This window comes from Ziziphus jujuba, chromosome 6 (assembly GCF_031755915.1).
Source record: "Ziziphus jujuba cultivar Dongzao chromosome 6, ASM3175591v1".
Classification (NCBI taxonomy): domain Eukaryota; kingdom Viridiplantae; phylum Streptophyta; class Magnoliopsida; order Rosales; family Rhamnaceae; genus Ziziphus; species Ziziphus jujuba.
Window position 1 is genome coordinate 9,752,710 of NC_083384.1, and position 22,235 is coordinate 9,774,944.

General features: G+C 30.5%; 3 protein-coding genes across 4 annotated transcripts; 2 read left to right on the forward strand and 1 right to left on the reverse strand.

The window, feature by feature from the left end:
- Positions 1–741: 741 nt before the first annotated feature.
- On the reverse strand, positions 742–4,479 carry LOC107431016 (uncharacterized). The gene is made up of 9 exons (XM_048464624.2): positions 4,185–4,479; positions 3,988–4,050; positions 3,734–3,789; positions 3,425–3,518; positions 3,188–3,248; positions 2,851–2,932; positions 1,889–1,944; positions 1,256–1,319; positions 742–1,109 (listed from the first exon to the last, which is right to left on the reverse strand). Exons 1-9 carry the CDS (start codon positions 4,305–4,307, stop codon positions 1,046–1,048), a joined length of 663 nt encoding a protein of 220 aa, XP_048320581.2. The 5' UTR covers positions 4,308–4,479; the 3' UTR covers positions 742–1,045.
- Positions 4,480–10,079: 5,600 nt separating this feature from the next.
- On the forward strand, positions 10,080–15,668 carry LOC107410012 (probable serine/threonine-protein kinase WNK5). Of its 2 annotated transcripts, none has more exons than XM_048463834.2 (7): positions 10,080–11,078; positions 12,869–13,134; positions 13,271–13,494; positions 13,772–13,929; positions 14,025–14,346; positions 14,440–14,823; positions 14,916–15,668. In XM_048463834.2, exons 1-7 carry the CDS (start codon positions 10,989–10,991, stop codon positions 15,320–15,322), a joined length of 1,851 nt encoding a protein of 616 aa, XP_048319791.1. In that variant the 5' UTR covers positions 10,080–10,988; the 3' UTR covers positions 15,323–15,668. The 2 variants fall into 2 exon arrangements, with proteins under 2 accessions (XP_048319791.1, XP_048319792.1); XM_048463835.2 differs by having other exon boundaries at positions 14,455–14,823.
- Positions 15,669–15,819: 151 nt separating this feature from the next.
- LOC107407516 (uncharacterized) lies at positions 15,820–18,599 on the forward strand. Its single transcript, XM_016014804.4, has 3 exons — positions 15,820–17,074; positions 17,514–17,841; positions 18,060–18,599. The coding sequence occupies exons 1-3, from the start codon at positions 16,311–16,313 to the stop codon at positions 18,294–18,296; spliced, it is 1,329 nt and encodes a 442-aa protein (XP_015870290.4). The 5' UTR covers positions 15,820–16,310; the 3' UTR covers positions 18,297–18,599.
- Positions 18,600–22,235: the final 3,636 nt, after the last annotated feature.

Below are 22,235 nucleotides of genomic sequence, written 5' to 3' on the forward strand. Positions count from 1 at the left end.
CAAAATCTTGATTGGAATCACATACACTTTTTCATCATCGCCCACGTAAACTGGAAAATATCCGGTTGGGACCATCTTTTTAACTCTTCTTTTCTTGCTGGTATCTTGAGCTGAGCCACACTTTAACCCCAGCTTTGCCATGGCAGAACGCAAACTCAACATGATGATTATGGAAAGCTTGGAATACTCGATAACTCTAAACCAATAAAGAATGTTGGTGTGATGGAACATGTTATTACTAGTTACTACGTAAAACATTTATATAGCTGAGCAGAGAAGGTAAGGCAGCGTCTAGTCAGAATTCTAATAGGATTTTGGTTGAAGTAATTAATTTCCTTGTACTTCACTCCTCTTAAAAATCAAAAAATAAAAAATAAAAAAATATGTATTTATTATCATTTTAAAAACCCATGCAACATGGATTATTGTCCAAGAAATTAACTACGACTCACCACCACAAGGACCTCAAATAATACTATTACGTTAATAAAACCACCTAGTGTTGCAAAACATAATAATAATAATAAACAAATAAACAAATAAAACCATCCAACACTCACAATTTATGGAGCTCGTTCGCTAGGTTTTGGGCTTGTTAATAATTGGGCCTAACAGTCCTCTCTTTTTTTATACTTCTATAATTGGTGCAAAGAAAGAAAAGAAGAACACGTCAGATGGACGATCAATGGAATTTACAGAACCAGGTGGCTTCCCTTGACATTTAAAAACACAATTCTAATATCAATGAGCAAAACTGATAATGTTTCTACATTCTATTAACCAGAATGGATTTAATTCAACATTCTTGAGGTTCATGTCCTGTGAAAATTAACACAAGTGCATACAATCATTCAGGTTATACATATTCTTTCAGATTAGATTGCATGCACAACTCTGATTACTATATTCTCTGGTTCTGCGTAAATACACCAAAACCCGAATAAAATCACGTAACAACTTCCTCCAATCAGTTTCCTTTCCTTGCAGGAAGACAGATTTTCACAGCAGAAGCAAACAATCTCTTATAAAGCTCTTGAGGGTTTTATCATTCAACCTTTGCCACACCTACAACAGGCATGCTGCTTTCTGCAACAGTCTCCTTCACAAACCTATAGAGAATTGAATACCCGCTAATATCAGGACCAAATATCATTAAAAATTTGATAACTTTATATTTTACTATCATGCCAACAGTGTTCGAAATGTTGATTCAAGTCCTTTACTTTCTAAACAACCATATACTACAATTACATACCTCGCTAACTTGTCCCTTGATGATTGCAGGACGTAGATCGTGAGAATAAAAGAAAGCAAGAGACCTGTTGCACGCATTACAATTTCAGTGGCAGTTCTATGATGAATCTCTACATTTTATCAACTTATTTCCTTAGAAATATGAACTGAAATTTCATCATCTTGTGAACTGAAAAAGCCTTCTTTTTTAACACCATTTTCCTTTCAAGAATTAGAGAGGGGGCTAATTCTTGTTCACCAAAGGAAACAGACAGATATATATCCTTGCCTTTTCCCCCCATAAATTTTTCCTTTGGTAGGTAAAGCAAGTTCTTCCCCCCCCCCACACACACACAATTCCATAAATTAAAAAACTGAGAAAACCACCCCCCACCCACCCCACCACCCCCTCAATTCCATAAATTAAAAGACTGAGAAAACTAATCAAAAGATAAAGCAAACCAGAAACTCGGATGTTTTGAGCAGATCTAATTATGGGGATTACTATAGTAATGAATCTGGTCCCTTTACAACTCTCTACTTAAAGGAATCTCGGATGTTTTGAGTAGATCAAATTTGATGGTCACATGTGATATAACAAAATATTGATGATACACTAGCAGATTTATAATTTGCATCCCATGAAAATTTTTACCTGATCCAAACAGAACATAAAATCCAGAATTCACATCAATCTCTGATTGCTCCTCCCTGTTTGACACCCAAAACAAAAATTATAAGGTCCAGAAGCCGGACTTCTTGGATTTATATGAAAAGGGATGGCTATATACCTTTTGATTTGTGTAAGAAAAAGTAAAACAAATAATTTAATCAAACCAAATGGCATGCACTGTTTTAATAATTTGACCATTCTAGCAAACAAGGCCAGAAAATGAAATCCAAACCAAGGCTGAACAACATACTACAGTAAACTGAAAACCAACTTAAATTGAAAATTTCATGCACGGAACAACTAATTCAAATACAGACTCTCCTTCAGGATGGAGGAGGGAACCTGTCTGCTGAGCAAATTAGCATGTTTTAACAATAAAAAAACAAATCCTAATCTTTTAAAAATCCTAATCTTTTAAATTAAGTCACTCTGGCTGGTTCAGCTGGATTTTCTCTAATAGCAGGGTTCAGGATCAACACTAACAGTTGTTTGATGGCTCTAGTAAATGTAAAAACCAATATATTGAAGAGTTTAACCAAACACTTAAAAAGTACTGAGACATTGTATTTACATTATAATTTATACTCTTCTTAAGGGGAAGGCATTGGCTTCTCTATTTTTATAATCAATCTAATAATACACCGATAAGAAACCAATCAATTCTCATGAGAAAAAGACAATGAAAAGATTATTAAGGGATCAAATATCCTCTTTTTGAAGAAATACAAGAAACATACTGCCATATATATTTGCACTCTACTCGTAGCAAATTTGAATAGATAAATCCAGCAATTTGATATAATTACTACTGGAAATGCAGGACTTTCAAAAATCTGAGAAAAATTACACATTTGAATCATTACAATGAAATAGACATTAGAAATTGTACAAACCCTATAACTGTTATAAATATGAAGAATGAAGATAAAAGAAATGATACATACCATGAATATCTGACAAGTACATGCTTTGGCCAGTGTTGAGCATTCCAGAATTGTTCACGAATGTTTGGATGAATTGCAACATCTATTCAAGGCAAATAATTCAAAACTGAAATTAAAGACCAACACCTGGAGAGAGCAAAGTGAACTTTTACAACTTGACATCTTATTTCTCTAAAAAATATGATAAACTGTAGTAAAAGCCTCTAAAGACCATATATATATAAGTAAATGAAACACGTGAGAAAATGGTCTGTAAAAATCATTTGAATACGCAGCACCACCAAAGCTGAAAAAAAAAAAAAAATCAAGAAAAAAAAAAATCACTATGCAAACATACACGTGGGAGGCATATCCACAATTTTAGCAGTAACACCAAGTAAATCACTTCCTGAGTACCTCTGCATGGCATACAAGAGAGCAAAAAACATATCAATTTAAAATATACAGCCAATAGATTTATTTTACAAAATATTGATGTTAAGGTGAAACAAATGATATGAGTATCTAAATTAAGCATATATTATCCTACTATATCACAAATGCCCAAGAATGGCAATCTATATATGAAACTTACCAAATAAATATCAATCAATGGAACCTCAGAACTTTTACGATTTATCACAAAAAGCCATGGAACTGAAAACTTTTCTCTTCCAACTTGAAATGAACTGCATATTAATGAATCGTTCTATGAGCATGAAACTCAGCAAACACTAAAGTAAAAACACAATCATTACTTTTCAAAGCCAAATTTACGATCCCAAAATAATTTTTCACCAATTCTTATACTTTTATCAATATTATTTTTCTTTTTCTTTTTCCATTTTTTTTTTTCCATAAGAAACTCTTAGCATATAAACAATAACAACTAAGCCCTACTCACATTTTGAGTGGATCAGCACCTGTGTAACCCGTCGGCTTCTGAATAGGAAGCAATACCTACATACATTTCATACCCAAAATAATAATAATAATAATAAGATTTAAAAAAAAAAAAAAAACGAACAAACAAACAAACAAACAAACAAACAAACAAAGTCTCCTACATATGCAAAAAGATGGCCATATAATTAAAATTGAAGCAAGGAAAAAATTAAGAACTTTGAAACCCTAATTGAGAAATTGAAAGAATGTTACCTCACGATTTACTGCAAAGATTGGGCAATGTCGACCAATCATATCTTGCCATCCAGTTCTGGTCTGAAACCACCACAATTCAGCACCATTAAACACTTCAAGAAAAAATAACAATTTTCGGAAATTCACAACCATAATATGTATATAACCGTATGTGTATATATATATATATATATAAAGAGAGGAAGAGTACGGACAGAGTGGTATTGACCCATCATGCTCATGGGGACGATGTCACCTGGTCTGTAAGCAAGACAATTAGGGAAAAACCACAGTGACATCAGCACCAATAGCGCCATTGATCTCCTTCCTTTCCTCATCTTCCTCCGATTTCTTGCTCCTCCTTTCCTTGCCTTCTCTCAGAGTCCTTGACCCTTCTTCTGAGGTTCCACAATCCGCCGAGTCGAAGAAACAATCTGAATGTGGAATGGGCTGGTGATAAGCTTGGTCCGGTCCCACTTGGGGCCTAATACCGTTCTCGTTTGTACATATTGGGCTATCAGAAGAAATACGTTGTGGGTTCCAACTCCGGCCTAATACCGTTCTTGATTTTTGTTGTTCTTATTATTTTATCTACAATATTATACAATTTTATTGATCCTTTTATAAAATTATCTAAATAATTTCAAAAACTTTATCTTTTTTAATACGATTTTATATTACACCTATAACACACAAATCTCAAAAATATGCACGTATCAATTAAATTAACATATTATTATATTAATAAAATTTAGATTTAAATAAATAAACATTGATAAATATAAATAAATACAATCCAACCAAATAATGACATGGATACATTTGATGGATAACTTTATACATTAATGGTACCTTTAATATTATTTCAAAAAATATATTTTTATTTTTTTCGGTAGTTAAAAAATATATTTGTATTGATAGTATAGAAATTGTCATAATTATGACCCAAACTTTCTCTTTCTTATGTACTTCTGGGATTATGTAATTTGAATTTTTTTTTTTTTTAATTATGAGGAATTTGACACCTAAATTGTTGCAAATGGTTTTATATTGTAATAATGTATTATATTTGATGATCTGTATACAAATCAACATCATAGTAGGTAGGTGGTCTTTTTATATTTTCCCTTTTATTTCCTGGCCAAGTTTTCCATTTGTCTTTCTTTGAACGTGTATAATACACAGAGTAAGAGCAATAAAAGATTTAGGAATACTGAAATTGGAACCGAACCCATTGCCTGGGAAATGAGAGGTAGTTGTAGATGCTTGGCCATTTCTCACTTGCTGTTCATCAAATAATTGTTCTTAAAAAAATTCATTTATTAAGTCAATATGTTTGATTGATCTATATATTCGGAGAATGATGGAAGCATATCAATTTTGATTAAATAATGTAATTTATCATAGCTAGATATGCCAGATAATCAAGTTTGGCTAAATTGACTAAATTTTAATTCTTATAGTAATGAAATCATATCATATTAAATATACAAACATTCATACGTCTGCATGTTTTCATAAGCAACAAAATAGTTTGTTTGCTAGTTTCCTTTTCAAAGACGTGTAAATTTGGGTTTAGTTTTACATAGAATTTTTAGTTTCTAATATTTTCTTAATTGCTTTTCCGAAAAAAAAAAAAAAATCTTAATTGATATGTTCGTGGCAATATTGTTACTTGATGTTGTTTAGCACAATGAAAATTTTCATCATCTTAGTTTATATATGTAAATTCATTTTAGATTCATCTTAGACATATGTAATCATTTTACATTCAATTTCCTAGAGTTTGTTTGTGCATGTACTCAAATCACTTTTAAATTTTAAAGGCAAAATGAACATTAATTTAAAAGCAACTATTAACTAGTTTAGTAGTACATATACAAACAAGTACTTTTTTTGAAAAATTTTAAACTTAATCTAGTTGCTTTAATATTCAAAGTCGAGTTAATTTTACTCCTGTTCACCGTTTGAGGTTTCATTTAACATAGATCGGCAAACATACACAAATAATATCTTAATCATCTACCATGATTCCTTTCTGACTTTATTAGTTAAGGGATTCCAATTTCATTCATTCGCACCCCTTTCTTTAGTTTCTATTATTTTCCAAAAATTATCTGTTATAGTTCCTATCTATAATTATATATTAATTGGTGCACTTTCTTATTTCCACTTTCACAATCATAACTACATATTTGATGCTAATTGAATCACAAACTTTGTCACTCGTTTCTAAAAATGTATCAGCAATATGACATCCAAAAACAATTAATATAAATAAATATATATCAGTATGCTAAAGGAATCAAAATTGTACACCAAATTTTGATAATATAACAATATTTTTACAATTAATAAAAAAATTATACTATAAATTTGAAACTATAACATCATGTCATATTATTTATTAAATAAAATTTAATCTACCTTAGCATGTTATTGTATATATTATAATAGGTACAAGGAGAAGGTCAACGCTCCATTTGATTTGGGACAAAAGTAATGATGGCAGCCTGTTATCTACTTTTATAGATCAATTACTTGGGGTCATAGGTTTTTTTTTTTTTTTTTTCCTTTATTTTTTTTCCTTTATTTTTTTTAATTACTTGAGATCATAGCTACTAAGAGAAATGATAAGAATAAAATAGGTGGTAGGCCACTTTTGAAAAAAGCTTTGAATGTTTAATCAATCGAAAAAACATTCAATGAAAGCGTGTAATTTTGTCAACCAGCCAATGAATTAAAAGAAACAAAAATAAAAACCAATCACTTGTACCCCAAAATATGAAAGACACCTTCAAATAGGGCATACTCTTTTTTTTTTTTTTTTTTTTTTTGGGTAGTCAATGGCATTCGATTTGCCACGGACTTGAATCTGAGCAGGGGAAGATAAAAGAAGCATGGTACCTATCAACTCGGCTACGACCTCGACCGCCAAATAGAGCAGACTCTTGGAAGTTGGGGTCACTCATATAAGCATACTATAAATAAATAAAGGGAGAAGCAAAACCTCAATAGATTTTGCTCTTCAAATGAGCACCATTGCTAAATATTTGCCCCATTATGTTAGCGGCTTTACTTGGAAATAAACAGAAACATTTATTTATATTGTAGCCATTTATCATCATCTAAATTTTTTTATAAACGACAATATAGCATTTTTGATGGAAATGTTAATTGTAAAAATAAATATAACATAAATACAACACATAAATAGTATTTTAAAGAAATTAATTTCTAATAATAATGTTTAAAAAGGATATTGGTAAGATATTATTAAAGTGAATGTTTATTTTCAGGAGAACGTTTATTTTTATGAGCTTTGTTAAATATTATAAAATTTCATAAAAAAATATTAAAAAAAACAATGTTTTTGAAAAAAATAATAAAATATATAATTAATTAATAATTATACATAATTTTTGCTCACAGAAAAATTCAAAATTAATCATATATTTATGCTAAATAAATTTAAATAATATCAATTTTTATACAACGTAAAAATCAATACATATTTATAATTAGAGATGCTATAAGGAGAAACGAAAAGTTAATCATAAAATGTTGATTATCATCATTTAATTAGTGGTTAATTAATCTAGCTAAAGCTGTTTTAGCATTTTCTTTTATTATTTATTATTGAAACAATTACATAAAAAAAATTATGTAACTAATAGTGGTTAAAAGTTGAAACATGTGAGAGTTGCCATTCAATGCTAACCTTTTTTTTTTTTTTTTTTTGAGAACAATGCTAACTATTTTCTACTTCATAAAACCTCCCAAATACTTCAAACTTTTCTTCTGTTTTCTTTCCACTAATACTGGGATCTATTTCAACTCCCCACAACAAAAGTACCAAAAAGTTAAAACCAATAAAAAATTCATAACCAAATTTAATTTCTCTTCTGTAATTAACAGTATCAGAAAATTTGTCATAATTAGACAAGGCATATGGCTTTTTATAATATTCTAACTTTTTTTTGAATAATATCCTAACTTTTTTTTATATCATTTAATGTTTATTTTTAATAACTTTATTAAATATTGTAAAATTTCGTAAAAAAAAAAAACAAAAAAACTTTAAAGAGTCAATATTTTTGAAAAAAATAATAAAATATACAATTAGTCAATAACCATACATAATTTTTATGCATATTATTATAAGAGAATAATTTCAAAATTAATTGTAGAGAATAATTTCAAAATTAATTGTATATTTCTACTAAGTAAATTTAAGTAATATCAATTTTTATACTTTATAAAAATCAATTTATATTTACAATTGGAGATGCAATAAGGAGAAAACAAAAGTTAATCCTAAAATGTTGATTATCATTATTTAATTAGCCGTTACTTAAGCTAGATAAAATTGCTTTATCATTTTTTTAATTATTGGTTATTGAAACAAGTAAATAAATAAAAAATGTAACTAATAAATTTGGATAAAAAAGTTGACACATGTAAGAGTTGACATTCAATGCTAACCCTTCTTTTTTTCTTTTCTTTTTTTTTCTTTTGGGTGGGGGGGTGTTTCTGAGGAGAATGCTAACTATTTTCAACTTCATAAAACCTCCCTAAGACTTCCAACTCTTCCATTGTCTTTTCCACTAATAGTAGGATCAATTCAACTCCCCGCGACATATTGTACCAAAAAGCTAAAATCAATAAAAAATTCATAGCCAAATTTAATTTCTATTCTATAAATAACTGTATCAAAAAATTTGTCACAATTAGACAAGGCATATGGCTTTTTTATAATATTCTAATTTTTTTAATAATATCCTAATTTTCTTTTTATCATTTACAATAATTTTTCTCTATTTCAATACCTTAAACTGATAATTTGAATAATATCATAATTTAACATGGAAAATTAATTGTTTAATATTTTGTCTTCTACTAATTTTAGTAGAATATAAAATTAACAAGTGCTTTATTTATATCTATAATATTATATATTTTATATACTTTTACTTTACAAGTTTGGGGTTTAGACTTGGGGCACCTACAATCTCTCAACATTAATGGGGTTTAGACTTGGGCACCTGTAATCTCTCAACATTAATTAATTATTTAGCAACTCAATCAGTTTATATATATATATATATATATACGTATACAAGCAACTCACTCAGTTGATTCATGCATCAAGTCAATAAAACAAGCCAAACGCACCCCCTTTAATATATAATTTATATACGTCAAAGTAGGAATAATATATGTTTTAATTAGTCTCACTCTACATGATGCGAGTGACAAAGTTTAAGCCCTACCTATAACTACTATGAAATCATGGAAAGAACCCTTCCTTCACAATAATAAAATGGAAATTATTTGCTAAAATGTAAAACCATGTGTCGTTGAATGCAATTATATTTCTTGGCCAGAAGTTTCTCTAATCGAAGACCGGAATTTTATGAACTCGAGGAAGCAATTTGATTGCGATAATGAAAAGAAAAAAAAAAAAAAATGGTCCCAGCTGGGAACTGCATGCTTGAGCTTGACAACTGATTGCTGAGCTTTTTCATTAATTATTTTAACCTCAAGCATTAAATATATATTAATCAAACTATTATAACATTCATTTTTATTTTTTTTATGAAAACCATTCAATGAAAAATTAACCAAATTAAATTATACAATCTTGACATGTTTTGATTGGATGGAATAAAAAACTGATCTTGGTAAGAAGATGATAACCATGATAAACACTAATAATAATTTTTAATTTACATAATTTTGATATATTTTCTCTTTCATCCAAGCTTTAATTTTTGTTTTTTATCATAAATTCAACCAGTCCAAAACACAAGCCCAGTGACCTGTCTGCTTTATCCAGAAGCAGTGAATAAACTGTGCTTGGAATTAAAAGCCTATGGCTTTCTGAATTTCCCAGTCCCTTTCCCAATACAGGTAAAAAGAAAATATCAATAATAATAATAAAAAAAACAATGACTCAGAGAAATAATCTCAACCAACGGCGTCAGTTAATGGTGTCAGTTTGGTGTTTAGACTCTGTCAAAACCCCGTCAGCTCCGCTTTCTAGGGGACCCACATAAATGTCTATCTAAAATTATTTCTCTCTTTATAATATATACCATTCATCACCACCTCCTCTAACTTTCAGCTCCTTTTGTAGTTTGCATTTGCATCCGCATCTCTCTCTCTCTAAGTACTAGTCCTTCTCAGAATTTCAATCTCAAAGACTTTTCCCATTTTGCCTTTTAGATTCTCTTGCTCTAAAATCCATCTGTTTTTCCTTCACATCCACAAATGGTACTACCAAAGCGTGGCCACAGATTCTTCAAGTTTAGAATTAACTCTGTTTCAGACCATATTGCTTTTTTTGATCTTTCTAATTTTTAATTTGAAACCAAGAATTCTCGTCCACAAAAATCCTTTTCTTTTTTTTGGGGTTTCCAATCAACTGGTGCTGCTAATTTAAGTCTCAACAAAATTTGCTTTTTTTTTTTTTTCCGACAGAAACTGTTCTGTTCAGTAGTGGTTGACAATCAAAATATTCTCTTTCCCTACCATATCCACCAACCTCTTAACAGTTTCCCTACTTCTAGTTTTGTCTTAAAAAATCTCCATAGCGATTTAGATTTTATTTTTATTTTTATTATTATTATTATTTTCTATCATTCTGGGTCTATATATTTTGTTTTGATATCTTTTTTCTGAGACAAATGATTCCTAAAGACTACGAGTTTTCACGTGGGGTTGTCGAAATGGCTTGGATTATGCTGAGTGTTGATTATTCAAGGCTTTTCTGGTTGCTGTTCGGTGTTTTCTCTTATGAAAATCATGAAGGAAAGCCTCGGATCATCTAGCATCAGATAATTTCTTTTTTAATGCATATCACTCTGCCATATATTTATAAATATATATATATAGATAGATATATATATTTCAAAGCTATATAAAAAATAAGTATATATAAATATATAGGCAATTAATTAAAATTATATAATTAAAAATCTGCGAATTTCGATTACTGGGCTTGGTTTGCTTCAATTATGTACAAGACGAGACTTGGAAGGTGTGGAGATGGAAGCAAGGTACAGACTGGTTACGTTGAAACCGATCCATCTGGTCGGTATGGACGTGTAAGTTTTTCTCTGTATTTTTCTTTATTTTTTCCTCTCTATATTTATCTTTTTATTACTATAATTTTGCTAGCTTTTGGATAAGATTGGAACTAGCTAGAAGATAAAATCTTTGCATAGATTTCTGGTCCTTTTAGTTTCTTAAATATTTTGCATGCATAAAAATTATCGCCTCCCAATTTGCAATTTTCTTCTTCTTAAATATTTTGCATGCATCAAAATTTTGCCTCCCAATCTGCAATTTTCTTCAAGTACTTTTTAATATATCAATTTGCGTTGGTAACTTTTAGTCAGCTGGCTTTTACTTTAGGAACGTCGTTGATCTGAAATTGGGCCAAGTTCTGATTAAAGCTTTTCCCGGAAAAGTCGAGTCCTATAAACAAATTAATTGATGAGAATATAATTTTTCTTTTTCTTTTTTTATGTGGAAATTGATTTTGATCAAGTTGGATTGGTCAACGACCAGTATGTGAGATAGCGGTTGATAATAAATAAGAATTATGTCATCCAAGGCTCTAACTTATCTTGAGCCCAAATTGGATTATGTAATATAGATCCTTCAAGCATCTGAACCTCATTTGGCCTCACGCCCTCAGCCTTGTCCCTCCAATAGGAAAATATTAAATAAATAAATAAATGAATAAAAAAAATCTGATGGTAAAATTTGTTTAGTCTAATATTTTGATTTCTTTATATAATTTTTACCACATATCTAAAAATTAATGAAAAGATGACATAAAAAGTAGATGGCACAATGACCACCTAATTTTATATGACCGAATAGTTTCAAAAATATTTTCTTCTTTTATACTCCATCAAATAGCTTACTCTTTTGTTTAAATTTCTAGGCATTTTGATTGATTAAACATTTAATATTCATAATCCAATTACACACTTTGAATTAATGTTTTAGATATTCAAGGAATGGTTTTTTTTTTTTTTTAAATGGTTTTAGCACAATAAAATTTATTATTTATCAACTTATGTATAAGTTTGACAAGCATTGATTCTTTTGTTTATTAACTATGATCATGTCCACAATTTTTTTTTCCCCTTGTTTTTGGTAATATGTCCACACTTGAATGTAGCTAAAGGTAAGATGCATGCATCACATGTTTCATTTCTCAATTGTACAATAAAGAAAATTAATACATTTGCTTAATATTGAAAAATAATATAAATAAAATCAATTTGCTTAATTAATTATTTTTTTCTCTAAGATATTTGGTCGAAAATGGGTAGCTACAATGGTATGTGTGAGAAATAAAAATATGATCCGTGGAAGAGTTTAATTGTCATGTGATGATATAACAATTAGTTTAATATGGAAAAGTATTTATTTATTAAATGTGTATTGACTCTTAAGCCTATCAATATATTGGCAGTAATATTATAGATATTTTATTACCAATTTTTATTTATGAAAATTGATCATCTTGTTTTTCTTGATTGTTTGGGATCCTTACTATCCCGAGACAATCCAGTGTAGGTTTTGGGTGTTTTGACGCCCCCTATGATTAAAAGATAATAATAATAAAAATAAAAAAAAATGAACGAGACAGAGATTTTTTTTTGCTTTAAGTAGGAAAAATGAAAATCTGACTAAAATATATATATTTTTTAATAAAAAAACTAACTACCATTTCATTGGCTATTTAATACATTAATTTAGTAATTTATGATTCCCTTGAAAAGACATGCATGCCTTAATTCAACGACTTGATGATTCAATATTAATTGCCATAGGTTTTGAAATTATTAATTAATTGACCTTGTAAATTAATTAACAGTACAGGGAAATTCTTGGCAAGGGAGCGATGAAGATAGTATACAGAGCATTTGACGAGGTACTTGGAATGGAAGTGGCATGGAACCAAATCAAACTCAACGACGTGTTTCGTTCTCCTGAAGAACTCCAAAGGCTCTACTCCGAGGTTCACCTCCTCAAGACCCTACGTCACGATTCCATTATCAGATTCTACACCACTTGGATCGATCCTACTCGCAGAACCTTCAACTTCATCACTGAAATGTTCACCTCTGGCACTCTCAGAGAGTAATATGCTCTGCTCATCATCTGATCTAATTAAAAAATAAAAAATAAAAAAAAAATCTGAATTATTTAAATACTATAATTATATTTAAAAGTATAAACGGGAAATGGGTTTTGCTTAATTTGATTAAACAAACAGGTACAGACAGAAATATCAGCATGTAGATATTCGAGCGGTCAAGAACTGGGCTCGCCAAATATTACATGGGATTGCTTATTTGCACGGTCTTGATCAGCCCGTAATTCACAGAGACCTCAAGTGCGATAACATCTTTGTCAATGGACATCTTGGGCAGGTCAAAATTGGTGATTTAGGATTGGCTGCTGTTCTTCGTGGCTCAAAGCATGCCCACAGCGTTATAGGTAAATAACTCTGTTTTTCTCTGTTTCTTTTTTGGACATTTTTATTGTTGCTTCTTTTAGACAAAATTCTTACGTACAACCGTTAGATGAATGATATGTGTAATAAATTTATGTAGAACATATATGCTTTTAATTTATTGTTCTATATGTTAATAAATTTATATTGCATGTGATGATGGAAAATCGAAAATGACACGGATGATATGACATACTTGTAACCTATGATTCTTTCTCTTTTTTTTTTTTTTGGGTGTGTGAATTGTTGAAAATTTTTCAGGTACACCTGAATTTATGGCACCGGAATTGTATGAAGAGGATTACAATGAACTGGTAGATATATACTCCTTCGGCATGTGTGTCTTGGAGATGCTTACTTCCGAGTACCCTTATAGCGAATGCTCAAATCCTGCTCAGATCTACAAGAAAGTGACTTCGGTGAGTTTGAATCTTTTTCATTTCTTCAGCAATGCAATTTTTTCACCTTTTATGCCTGAAATTATGTGATTCTGATTCAATTGTGATATGTTCAGGGGAAATTACCTGCTGCGTTCTACAGGATTCAAGACGAGGAGGCTAAAAGATTTGTGGGTTTATGTTTGCAAAATGTCTCAAAAAGACTGCCAGCTAAGGAGCTCTTGCTCGACCCGTTTCTAGCATGCGACGATGATGATGGAGAGCTGTTGAGCTCCCCGAAAGTCACAATTGAGGAACCACTTCAGAATGGAGCAACAGCAATGGAAAAGTCATCAATGGTCTCTGATATAGAAAAGAGCACAAACATGACAATAACCGGGACGATGGACCCTGAAGATGATACAATTTTTCTCAAAGTTCAGATTTCTAATAAGGATGGTACTGCCCCACATAACAAAGAATACATATATATATATATATATATATATATATAATATAGCTTGAAATTGCTGATTGCTAATGCTGGTTTAGGTGAATTATATACAGGTAATGATGGCAGAAATATTTACTTCCCGTTCGACATACTAAACGACACTGCAATTGATGTAGCAACGGAGATGGTCAAAGAATTGGAAATCAGTGATTGGAAACCATCTGAGATTGCCCAAATGATAGAGAAAGAGATATCTTCTCTAGTTCCAAGTTGGAATGCTTGGGGAGGTTCACCAAGAGAACTCAATGATCATCAGCACAGCTTTAGATTCGAAGACGAAGACGAATACGATAACGATGATATTGTTCATCATCCTTTCTTCTCATCTTCCTGTTCTTCATCACACACTTCTCTTCCGGGTCTCAACTCTCCCCGTTTTCATTCCCGGAACAACATGAATTCTTGCTCAAATTTGCTTCAGGGTAATGTTTTGTTAAGTGTAGTCCCTTAAAACATTTTCTCTCCTTTGCCTTGGAAATGGAATTTAAGTACTTATTGAAAAGAAAAAATGCAGATGATGATCCGTATATCAATGATGATGCAAGCTCTCAATGCTCCATGAACTCCTTCAACTACTCCAATATAAACTACTGCTCAGTCCATGAAGATGACTATAATTCAAGTCTCAGAGGACCAGGAGATTCCTTCTCAACTGCAATGCCTCAGGAATCTACAAGATTATGTCCCACAGAGACCTTGAACATTACTGCTAATCACTATAATAATCATCGCAAATCCCATAAAGAGACACAAAGAGCTTATGGCTTAAAACACCACCAACCTACCAAATTGTGTAGGATTCAATCGTTTGTGGACTTGCGCAGTCAGTTGTTGCATCGTTCTCTGCTGGAAGAGATACACAAAAGACGCTTGTTTAAGACTGTCGGTTCCGTTGAGAACATTGGATTTCAGGAAATATAAAGCCAAGATGTTCAATATTCAGGAAATTTTTATTGGGGGGCCTTGCAATGATGCAGAATAGCAAGGTGTAATCCAATGGTGGTGTTACGAGTTGCCATTTGAATTGTTAAAAAAGTTGATGAAGAGTAGAGCTTTGTGCTATGAACAAGACTGTATATAGAGCCTGTGGTTTGGCTAATGAACATTGGGAGTTTTGAGGTAATTAAAAATAATTAATGAGTGCAGTTTTCTTTCACCGCAAAGGACTTGTTACATATACAAAACAAGTATGATGTTGATGTTGATGTAGATGATGATGATGATGATGATGATGATGCTTAAATAAAGGAATTGCTAGTTTATGATATGCTATGTGTTAAGTGGTAAACAATTTGTCTTGTTTTTATGTTATTTACTTTTTTTTTTTTTTTTTGGCTGGATTTTATGTTATTTACTTTTGTAGATTAACTAAAACAGTTTGTATATATGGATGAATCTTGATTACAAACCTTTTTACATAAATATATATATATATATTTATATATATATATATTTGAGAGGTTTTGCATTGAAAACTACCATCTTTTAATGACCAAGAAGAAGATCTCCAGAGAAAGGAGACAAAGATCTCCAGAGAAAGGAGACAAACAATGTAAATACGCTTATGATTTGATTATGTAATAACTCCTCTTTCATGGTTGGGGAGATTTACAGAACTTTTTTAGCTTTTAAAATTATTATCTTATATTTGAAACTAAGGAAAACAATCACATCTATTAGAGGAAGTCTAACTAAAACAGAGCATTCCATTCTATATCTATCAGAGGAAGTTTTGTAGATGCATTTTCAACACTTTTTTTTTTTTTTTTTTGACCCCGAAAATGTTTTTGGACACAAAATAGCCGAAACAAAAGCCTTACAAAGCCTTGATGTACAAAGGAAGGTTCAGAACATCTAAGTGGGATCAGATCTAAGCTGACTACAGAATGAGTTTTAAGGTCGACAAAGCATGGGGCTAAACCGGGACCCATTGACGAGCTCACAACAACTCATTGTACGTGCACTCCTACACTGCATTGCTCTGTTCTGCTCTGCTCCACCACCAACCACCAACCAGCCGGACCTCCCAACTCCAACCCACCGTCCACTCATTCACTTTCATCATATCAATATCAATCTATATATATATATATATATATATATATATAAATATATAATTCAACTTTCCCAAATTTCCATCTTCATCTTCTACTTTTTATTGTTGCTTGTAAGATACGCTTCCATGGCTCTCATGCGCACCAGAAGTCGCATAGCTAATCCTGCACCCCCACCGTCTCCGATCCCCACCGCCAAAGGATCGCGTTCGGCTTCCAATGAGATCCTCGCTCAGTTTCTCGATAACACCCTCCACATCCCCGACCTCACCTTGCCTGCTTCTCACTTCCCGGAGACCCCCGCCTCACGTCTTCGTCGTCAACCAGCGACTCCCGCCGACGTTGATCTCCGTTCGCTTCTCTCGTCTTCCGGCTCCATCGATAGGCTTCTGGGTTCGGCTAAGGAATTCGGCGCATTTCTCATCAGAGGCCATGGGGTTTCTGTCGACGAGCTGCGATCGTTGGTTCGAGAAGCTGATTGGGCATTATTGGGGAATTCGGAAAATCCGAGAGGTTTCGTTGTTCGGCGAAATGGTGATCGGGAGGAGATGGTTTGGATTCGTAATGGGAATGAAAGAATGGAATCGTTGCAACAGGTTGAAAGATATCGGGACTTCAGGTGACGATAAAAAATTCAAAGCTAAATTGCGTTTCGAGAGTAGTAGCGTATCGTATTGTGCGTTTTCGTTTTGTGTCTGTTAGCTGTTTGTGGAATTTGTTCTTTGTGTTTATATGGTGTTGTACCCGACCACAGAAAAAGATTTAAACATAAGGAAAAAAAAAAAAAAAAATCGCCAACAAACAAACAAATATAGAAAAGAATTCAGACAAAAACATTGAAATAAAACAAATCTAGTTGCCTTTACTTCATGTCCATGTTTTTGATAGTCCATTTTACTTTTCACGTTGTATAGGAGAAGAACTTCCTTCTATATAATGCTTATTCAAGCATAGAGATGTATGGGGCATAGGAGCAGGGGAGATTTGTGCTGCGAAAAACAACAACAGCTACAATATTTCCAGCCAAGCTAAACAACGGTTTTCTTGTTTAATTGCAGTGAAAAGATGGACAGCATTGCGAATAAACTCGATGCAATTGCGGAGCAACTAAGTCAAGTTTTCTATACAAATGCAGAAAAGCAGCCATCTCAGAAGATAATTCAGGGCAAGGAAATTGCTCTTAGTTTGTACAGATACAACCACCAAAATTCCATGGAACAAAACCCTGCACTACACGACGAGATACAGAAGGAATTGTTTGAGCATGCTTTAAGCCTTCACCTTCCCATTGAGCCTTGTGAATTTCATATCCAATCGGAGGCAGGTCCTCTGACTTTTAATGCAGGCACAGAGACAATAATTGTCACTGTTGGGAAACAGCTAGAGGTAACTTGGATTCTCTTATTTATTTATTTATTTTTCCCTATTACATATTCTTTAATGGAATTTATTTCCAGGAGCAAAATTACTATTTAAAACTAACAGATTTCGGAAAATTAACAAAAAGCCTATAATATGTAGTAAAATTAAGTCCAAATTCCATACAAATGATGACGTGCCAAAAGTTTGACATTGTTTATGTTTTCTCTGGCTATGTATAATAGGAATGGAGCAATAAGGAATTTAAAAGTGTTACTGGGATAACGACCTTTAGTCCACACATCAATGGAAGCCAACCCTCTTTCTCTATAGAGCTGAGGTTTTCAACTTCAAGTTTAAAGAATGTTGTGGAGAGAAATTTTAAGACAATCTCCATCGTCGATCAGATCATAATTGCAATAATGTTTGCTTTGGTATACAAATTTTTTGTGTTCATATCTTCACTAATTACAGGAACATAGATACAGTGGTGGTTCATATTTCCTTGTGACATGCATGGAAATGCTAGCTTCTTTGGTTGTTGGGTGATATTGATGGCTTTACAGGATTTTTTTTCTCTTTTTTTTTTTTTTTTTTTTTTTTTTTTTTTTTTTTGGGTTTGCTTTTTCTTTTTTGAAATGTATACTAGGATCCTTTTGATGTATAGTTCGGGATCCATGGCTTGAAAGAGTGTAGATTGAGTCGCAGAGTTGTTACACACAAAATTCATTGTATACAAAACAATAATAATAATATCCGAATTTGCCGTTTGATTTGATGTAAAATTCCTACTGTTATGTTTCATATTCTGTCGGAAATTTAAAGATTTTTTTTCTGTTCTTCAGGTCATAATTTTACGATTTTTTTTTTTTTTTTTTTTGGGGAGAAGTCTAGCCCCAATTAATTCACCTCGTGTGGCTTGGTTTTCCCGCTTAATAGCTCTTTTAAGCTTGTGGGTTGGGCTTGAGCTTATTGGGCCTGACCTAAGAAGTGAATACCTTGTCTCATGAGGCGGAATTAGGTAGATCAGATTAACAATGATTAAGCCCACAATAAAGAGATCCATAACCGCTTTTTTTATTTTTTTCTTTTTCCTAATAATACCATTTAGATTAGTAATGTGTTTATAAATATACACATATCACCATTTAATTGACTTATATTTAGTAACATTTATTTCACCAATGGTTTGCTTATCACTTTCTTTCTTGGTTATATTAATATTTTAATTAGCATGTATTAATAGTTCAACTAACATGATTTATATTAATATATATTTTAACTAACATGTATATGTTGGTAGCTAAATGGTAAATCTAATATTACCTTTTTCTTAATTTTTTTTATCATTATCAGTTGGTTGGTCAATGATCACAAAGCTTTTCTCGGTACGTACTTTTACTCAATCATCTCAAATTGAAAAAGAAATTTGGTACATATATATGTGGGGTGATGGGAATATTTATTTTTAGCCACATATGTTATTGATAATTTAATAGATTAATTTTTAGAGGCAAATAAGATGATGTTTCGTTGCAATGATATTTGTTACCTCACTCGCTTATGGTTCATATAAGCTAGAATTAAAACAGCAAAATCTTTTAATTGGTTGAGGGGTCACGGTTGAATGGCCCACATAAATCTATTTGATAGAATCACTAAGATTTCTTACACCCCCAGATTAGATTGATATATACATCTATTGCCTTGTTTTACGGGTGAAATAGTAGATCTAGATCCTACTCATGTATATAAAACTTTATTGTGATTAGAGTTGTCACCTTTTTTCTAATCATATCACTTGTTAACTCTTTAATCTAATTAACAACTAATATGCACCTTAAATCTTGTAAAAAAAGTCTACCATTATTGTTATCTAATTTATCACTTGGGACCCATTTTCCACCCTAACTTGGAAATCCATCTATATGCATTCATGCTCTTGCAAACCTACCTTTTTCTATTTATTTATTTGTGTCCCTTTTTTGGGTCATGACCTAGCTAGCTACTTGGTTTGGGTGAATTTTGGTTTCAATTAATTAAAAATGATGTACTTTTGAAAGAATAGGGGGAAGTTGAGTGGTTGTTCATCATCCTTTGTTGACAAAAAAGAGAGTACAAAATGAGTTCCTTCTATAATTAATAAGTGAAGGCCAATTCCTACGTTTTTAATTTATTGAATCGCTAGTAAGTTGTAACGTACTAGAACAAACAAAATTCATAAGGCAACGTAATTATGTATGGAATCCCTTTATTTTTTAATGTAAATTAATTTTGTCTCATTAAGATTAATGTTGGAATAATAAAAATAATCTTGTTTTAAGATCACTATTTAAATTAAATTAAATTAATTCAGAATGCTAAAATAACAAGTTAAATCCATACCGTATATATATAATATAAATATATGAGTAATTCTATGGTATAAATCATCCGCATGTAGATTGTATTAAAATTGATTTTTTTTGAAAAAAAATATTAATTTTATTATATATGTATATATAATATATACAGTAAAAATTAATTTTTTTTTTAAATATTAATTTTTAATGCGATTAACATGTGAATGATCCGTATAGTAAAAGTTCTTGTTAATACATATCCGTACTGTATGTATACTTGAAAAAATTAAAACAACACAACACAAAAATTTTATATATAAATTTTTTTTTTCCCCCTCTAAGACTGAAGACTGACACCGACGATTCAATGCATGCACCCGTTGGAATTATATGTTGGCAATGAGTACAGAATTTTAACAAACAATTTAAAAATAAAATTAATAACAATAGGAAAACAAAGGCACTAAAAAATTGCTGTTGTCCCTTTCCATGGGCAAATTGATATGAAAGAAATGACAAGTTGAAATTTGAGAAACAGACATGCGCACATGAGATGAGGCTATTACTAAAATGCACTCGTGTACTCCTCATCAAAATTCTTCCCGGATTTTGTCCCCCCTGCACGTGTGTCTATCTATTATCCTATCAATATTGCTTGCTTAACCAAAATTATTTATATTCAAAAATAAATAAATAAATCAATTCTGTTTTTTCTTTTGGTCTTTGGCATGTGCCCAACTTGATGAATTCATTAAAATGGATTTTTTTTTCTTCGTTCTTTTTCATTTTTAAGGATAAAGATTATTCAATTAGAATTCATTAAAATGGATTCTTTTTTGTTATTTTTCATTTTTAAGGCTAAAGATTATTTAATTATCTTACTTTTGTCAACTAAGTAAAATTTTGTTATCAATATGTCGCTAACTTGGTATCTATTAAAATGGAATTTTTTTTTATTCTTTTTCATTTTTAAGGATATTATTTAATTAGAACTCATTAAAATGGATTATTTTTTGTTATTTTTCATTTTTAAGGCTAAAGATTATTTAGTTATCTTACTTTCGTCAACTAAGTAAAATTTTGTTATCAAATATGTCACTAACTTGGTATCTATTTGTTGTTTTTTTAAAAATAAATTAGGACAAAAATTTCATCATTAAATCTTAAATTTAAAATTTATGAATATCAATTATCATTGTTAAGTGGAAATTTAATAGTTATTTCTAAATTAAGTAAAAGGGAACTGAAAGAGAAAAAATAAAATTATGAAGTTGACTGCTCCAAACTACTCCCAATTTTAAGTACTTTTTATATGTTGGTTATTTGTTATATTAAATATGTGTTATATAAATTTAAAATTGAAAATTTTCAACTTAAAAGCAAATAATAATATATTTATATATTACTGATTTGTATATTTATGTGATTTAAATTAATAATAAAAGATAGCCACTTCTTTTGGAATTATTATTTTAACAATATCATAGTAAAAAATAACAATATTAGAAATGTAGGCACTAAATAAAATAAAGAGCATCATATATGATAAATAACATCTTTAGATGTCAAAATGAATTTTTTTTAGAAATCTTTCAAGAACACTCTTTATTGTTTATGTTCTTTATTTTTATATTTTTTATTTTATTTATAATCATTTTTATTATCTATTAAAATATTATAATAGTGGAATAAAAATATATATTATATTAAATCAAGTGAATATAATGTTAAAATAAATAATGAATTTGGCTCCATTTGAAGAGCCGAATTATATTTTTTATATTAAAAAGTTAGAATAAAGATTTCTTTTTATTTTTGCAACTTTTTAAAATAGAAAACATTATATATTTAAAAAGTTTTTTGGAAATTTTTTTATCAAAAAATTCATCAAATTTATTCAGAAAATTTTTTTAAATTTTATTGGCTTTTTAAAATGGAGAGCATCATACATTTAACAGATCCATTATAAATATTCTTATCAAAATATTTACTAAATTTATTTACTAAATGATATTCTAATATTTAATTAGTTTATTTTTTTAAATTATGTATTTATATTTGTGTTATATGAATATGCAA

What these genes read in the sequence shown, in the direction of transcription:
- LOC107431016 (XM_048464624.2), bottom strand. Translation starts at nt 4,307, where the DNA reads ATGAGGAAAGGAAGGAGATCAATGGCGCTATTGGTGCTGATGTCACTG. An exon ending in TGATGGGTCAATACCACTCT is followed by an intron (nt 4,051 to 4,184) that starts GTCCGTACTCTT and finishes TGGTGGTTTCAG; the next exon opens with ACCAGAACTGGATGGCAAGA. An exon ending in TCTTTGCAGTAAATCGTGAG is followed by an intron (nt 3,790 to 3,987) that starts GTAACATTCTTT and finishes AAATGTATGTAG; the next exon opens with GTATTGCTTCCTATTCAGAA.
- LOC107410012 (XM_048463834.2), top strand. Translation starts at nt 10,989, where the DNA reads ATGTACAAGACGAGACTTGGAAGGTGTGGAGATGGAAGCAAGGTACAG. An exon ending in CATCTGGTCGGTATGGACGT is followed by an intron (nt 11,079 to 12,868) that starts GTAAGTTTTTCT and finishes ATTAATTAACAG; the next exon opens with TACAGGGAAATTCTTGGCAA. An exon ending in TCAGATTTCTAATAAGGATG is followed by an intron (nt 14,347 to 14,439) that starts GTACTGCCCCAC and finishes ATGCTGGTTTAG; the next exon opens with GTGAATTATATACAGGTAAT.
- LOC107407516 (XM_016014804.4), top strand. Translation starts at nt 16,311, where the DNA reads ATGGGGCTAAACCGGGACCCATTGACGAGCTCACAACAACTCATTGTA. An exon ending in GAAAGATATCGGGACTTCAG is followed by an intron (nt 17,075 to 17,513) that starts GTGACGATAAAA and finishes GTTTAATTGCAG; the next exon opens with TGAAAAGATGGACAGCATTG. An exon ending in CTGTTGGGAAACAGCTAGAG is followed by an intron (nt 17,842 to 18,059) that starts GTAACTTGGATT and finishes TATGTATAATAG; the next exon opens with GAATGGAGCAATAAGGAATT.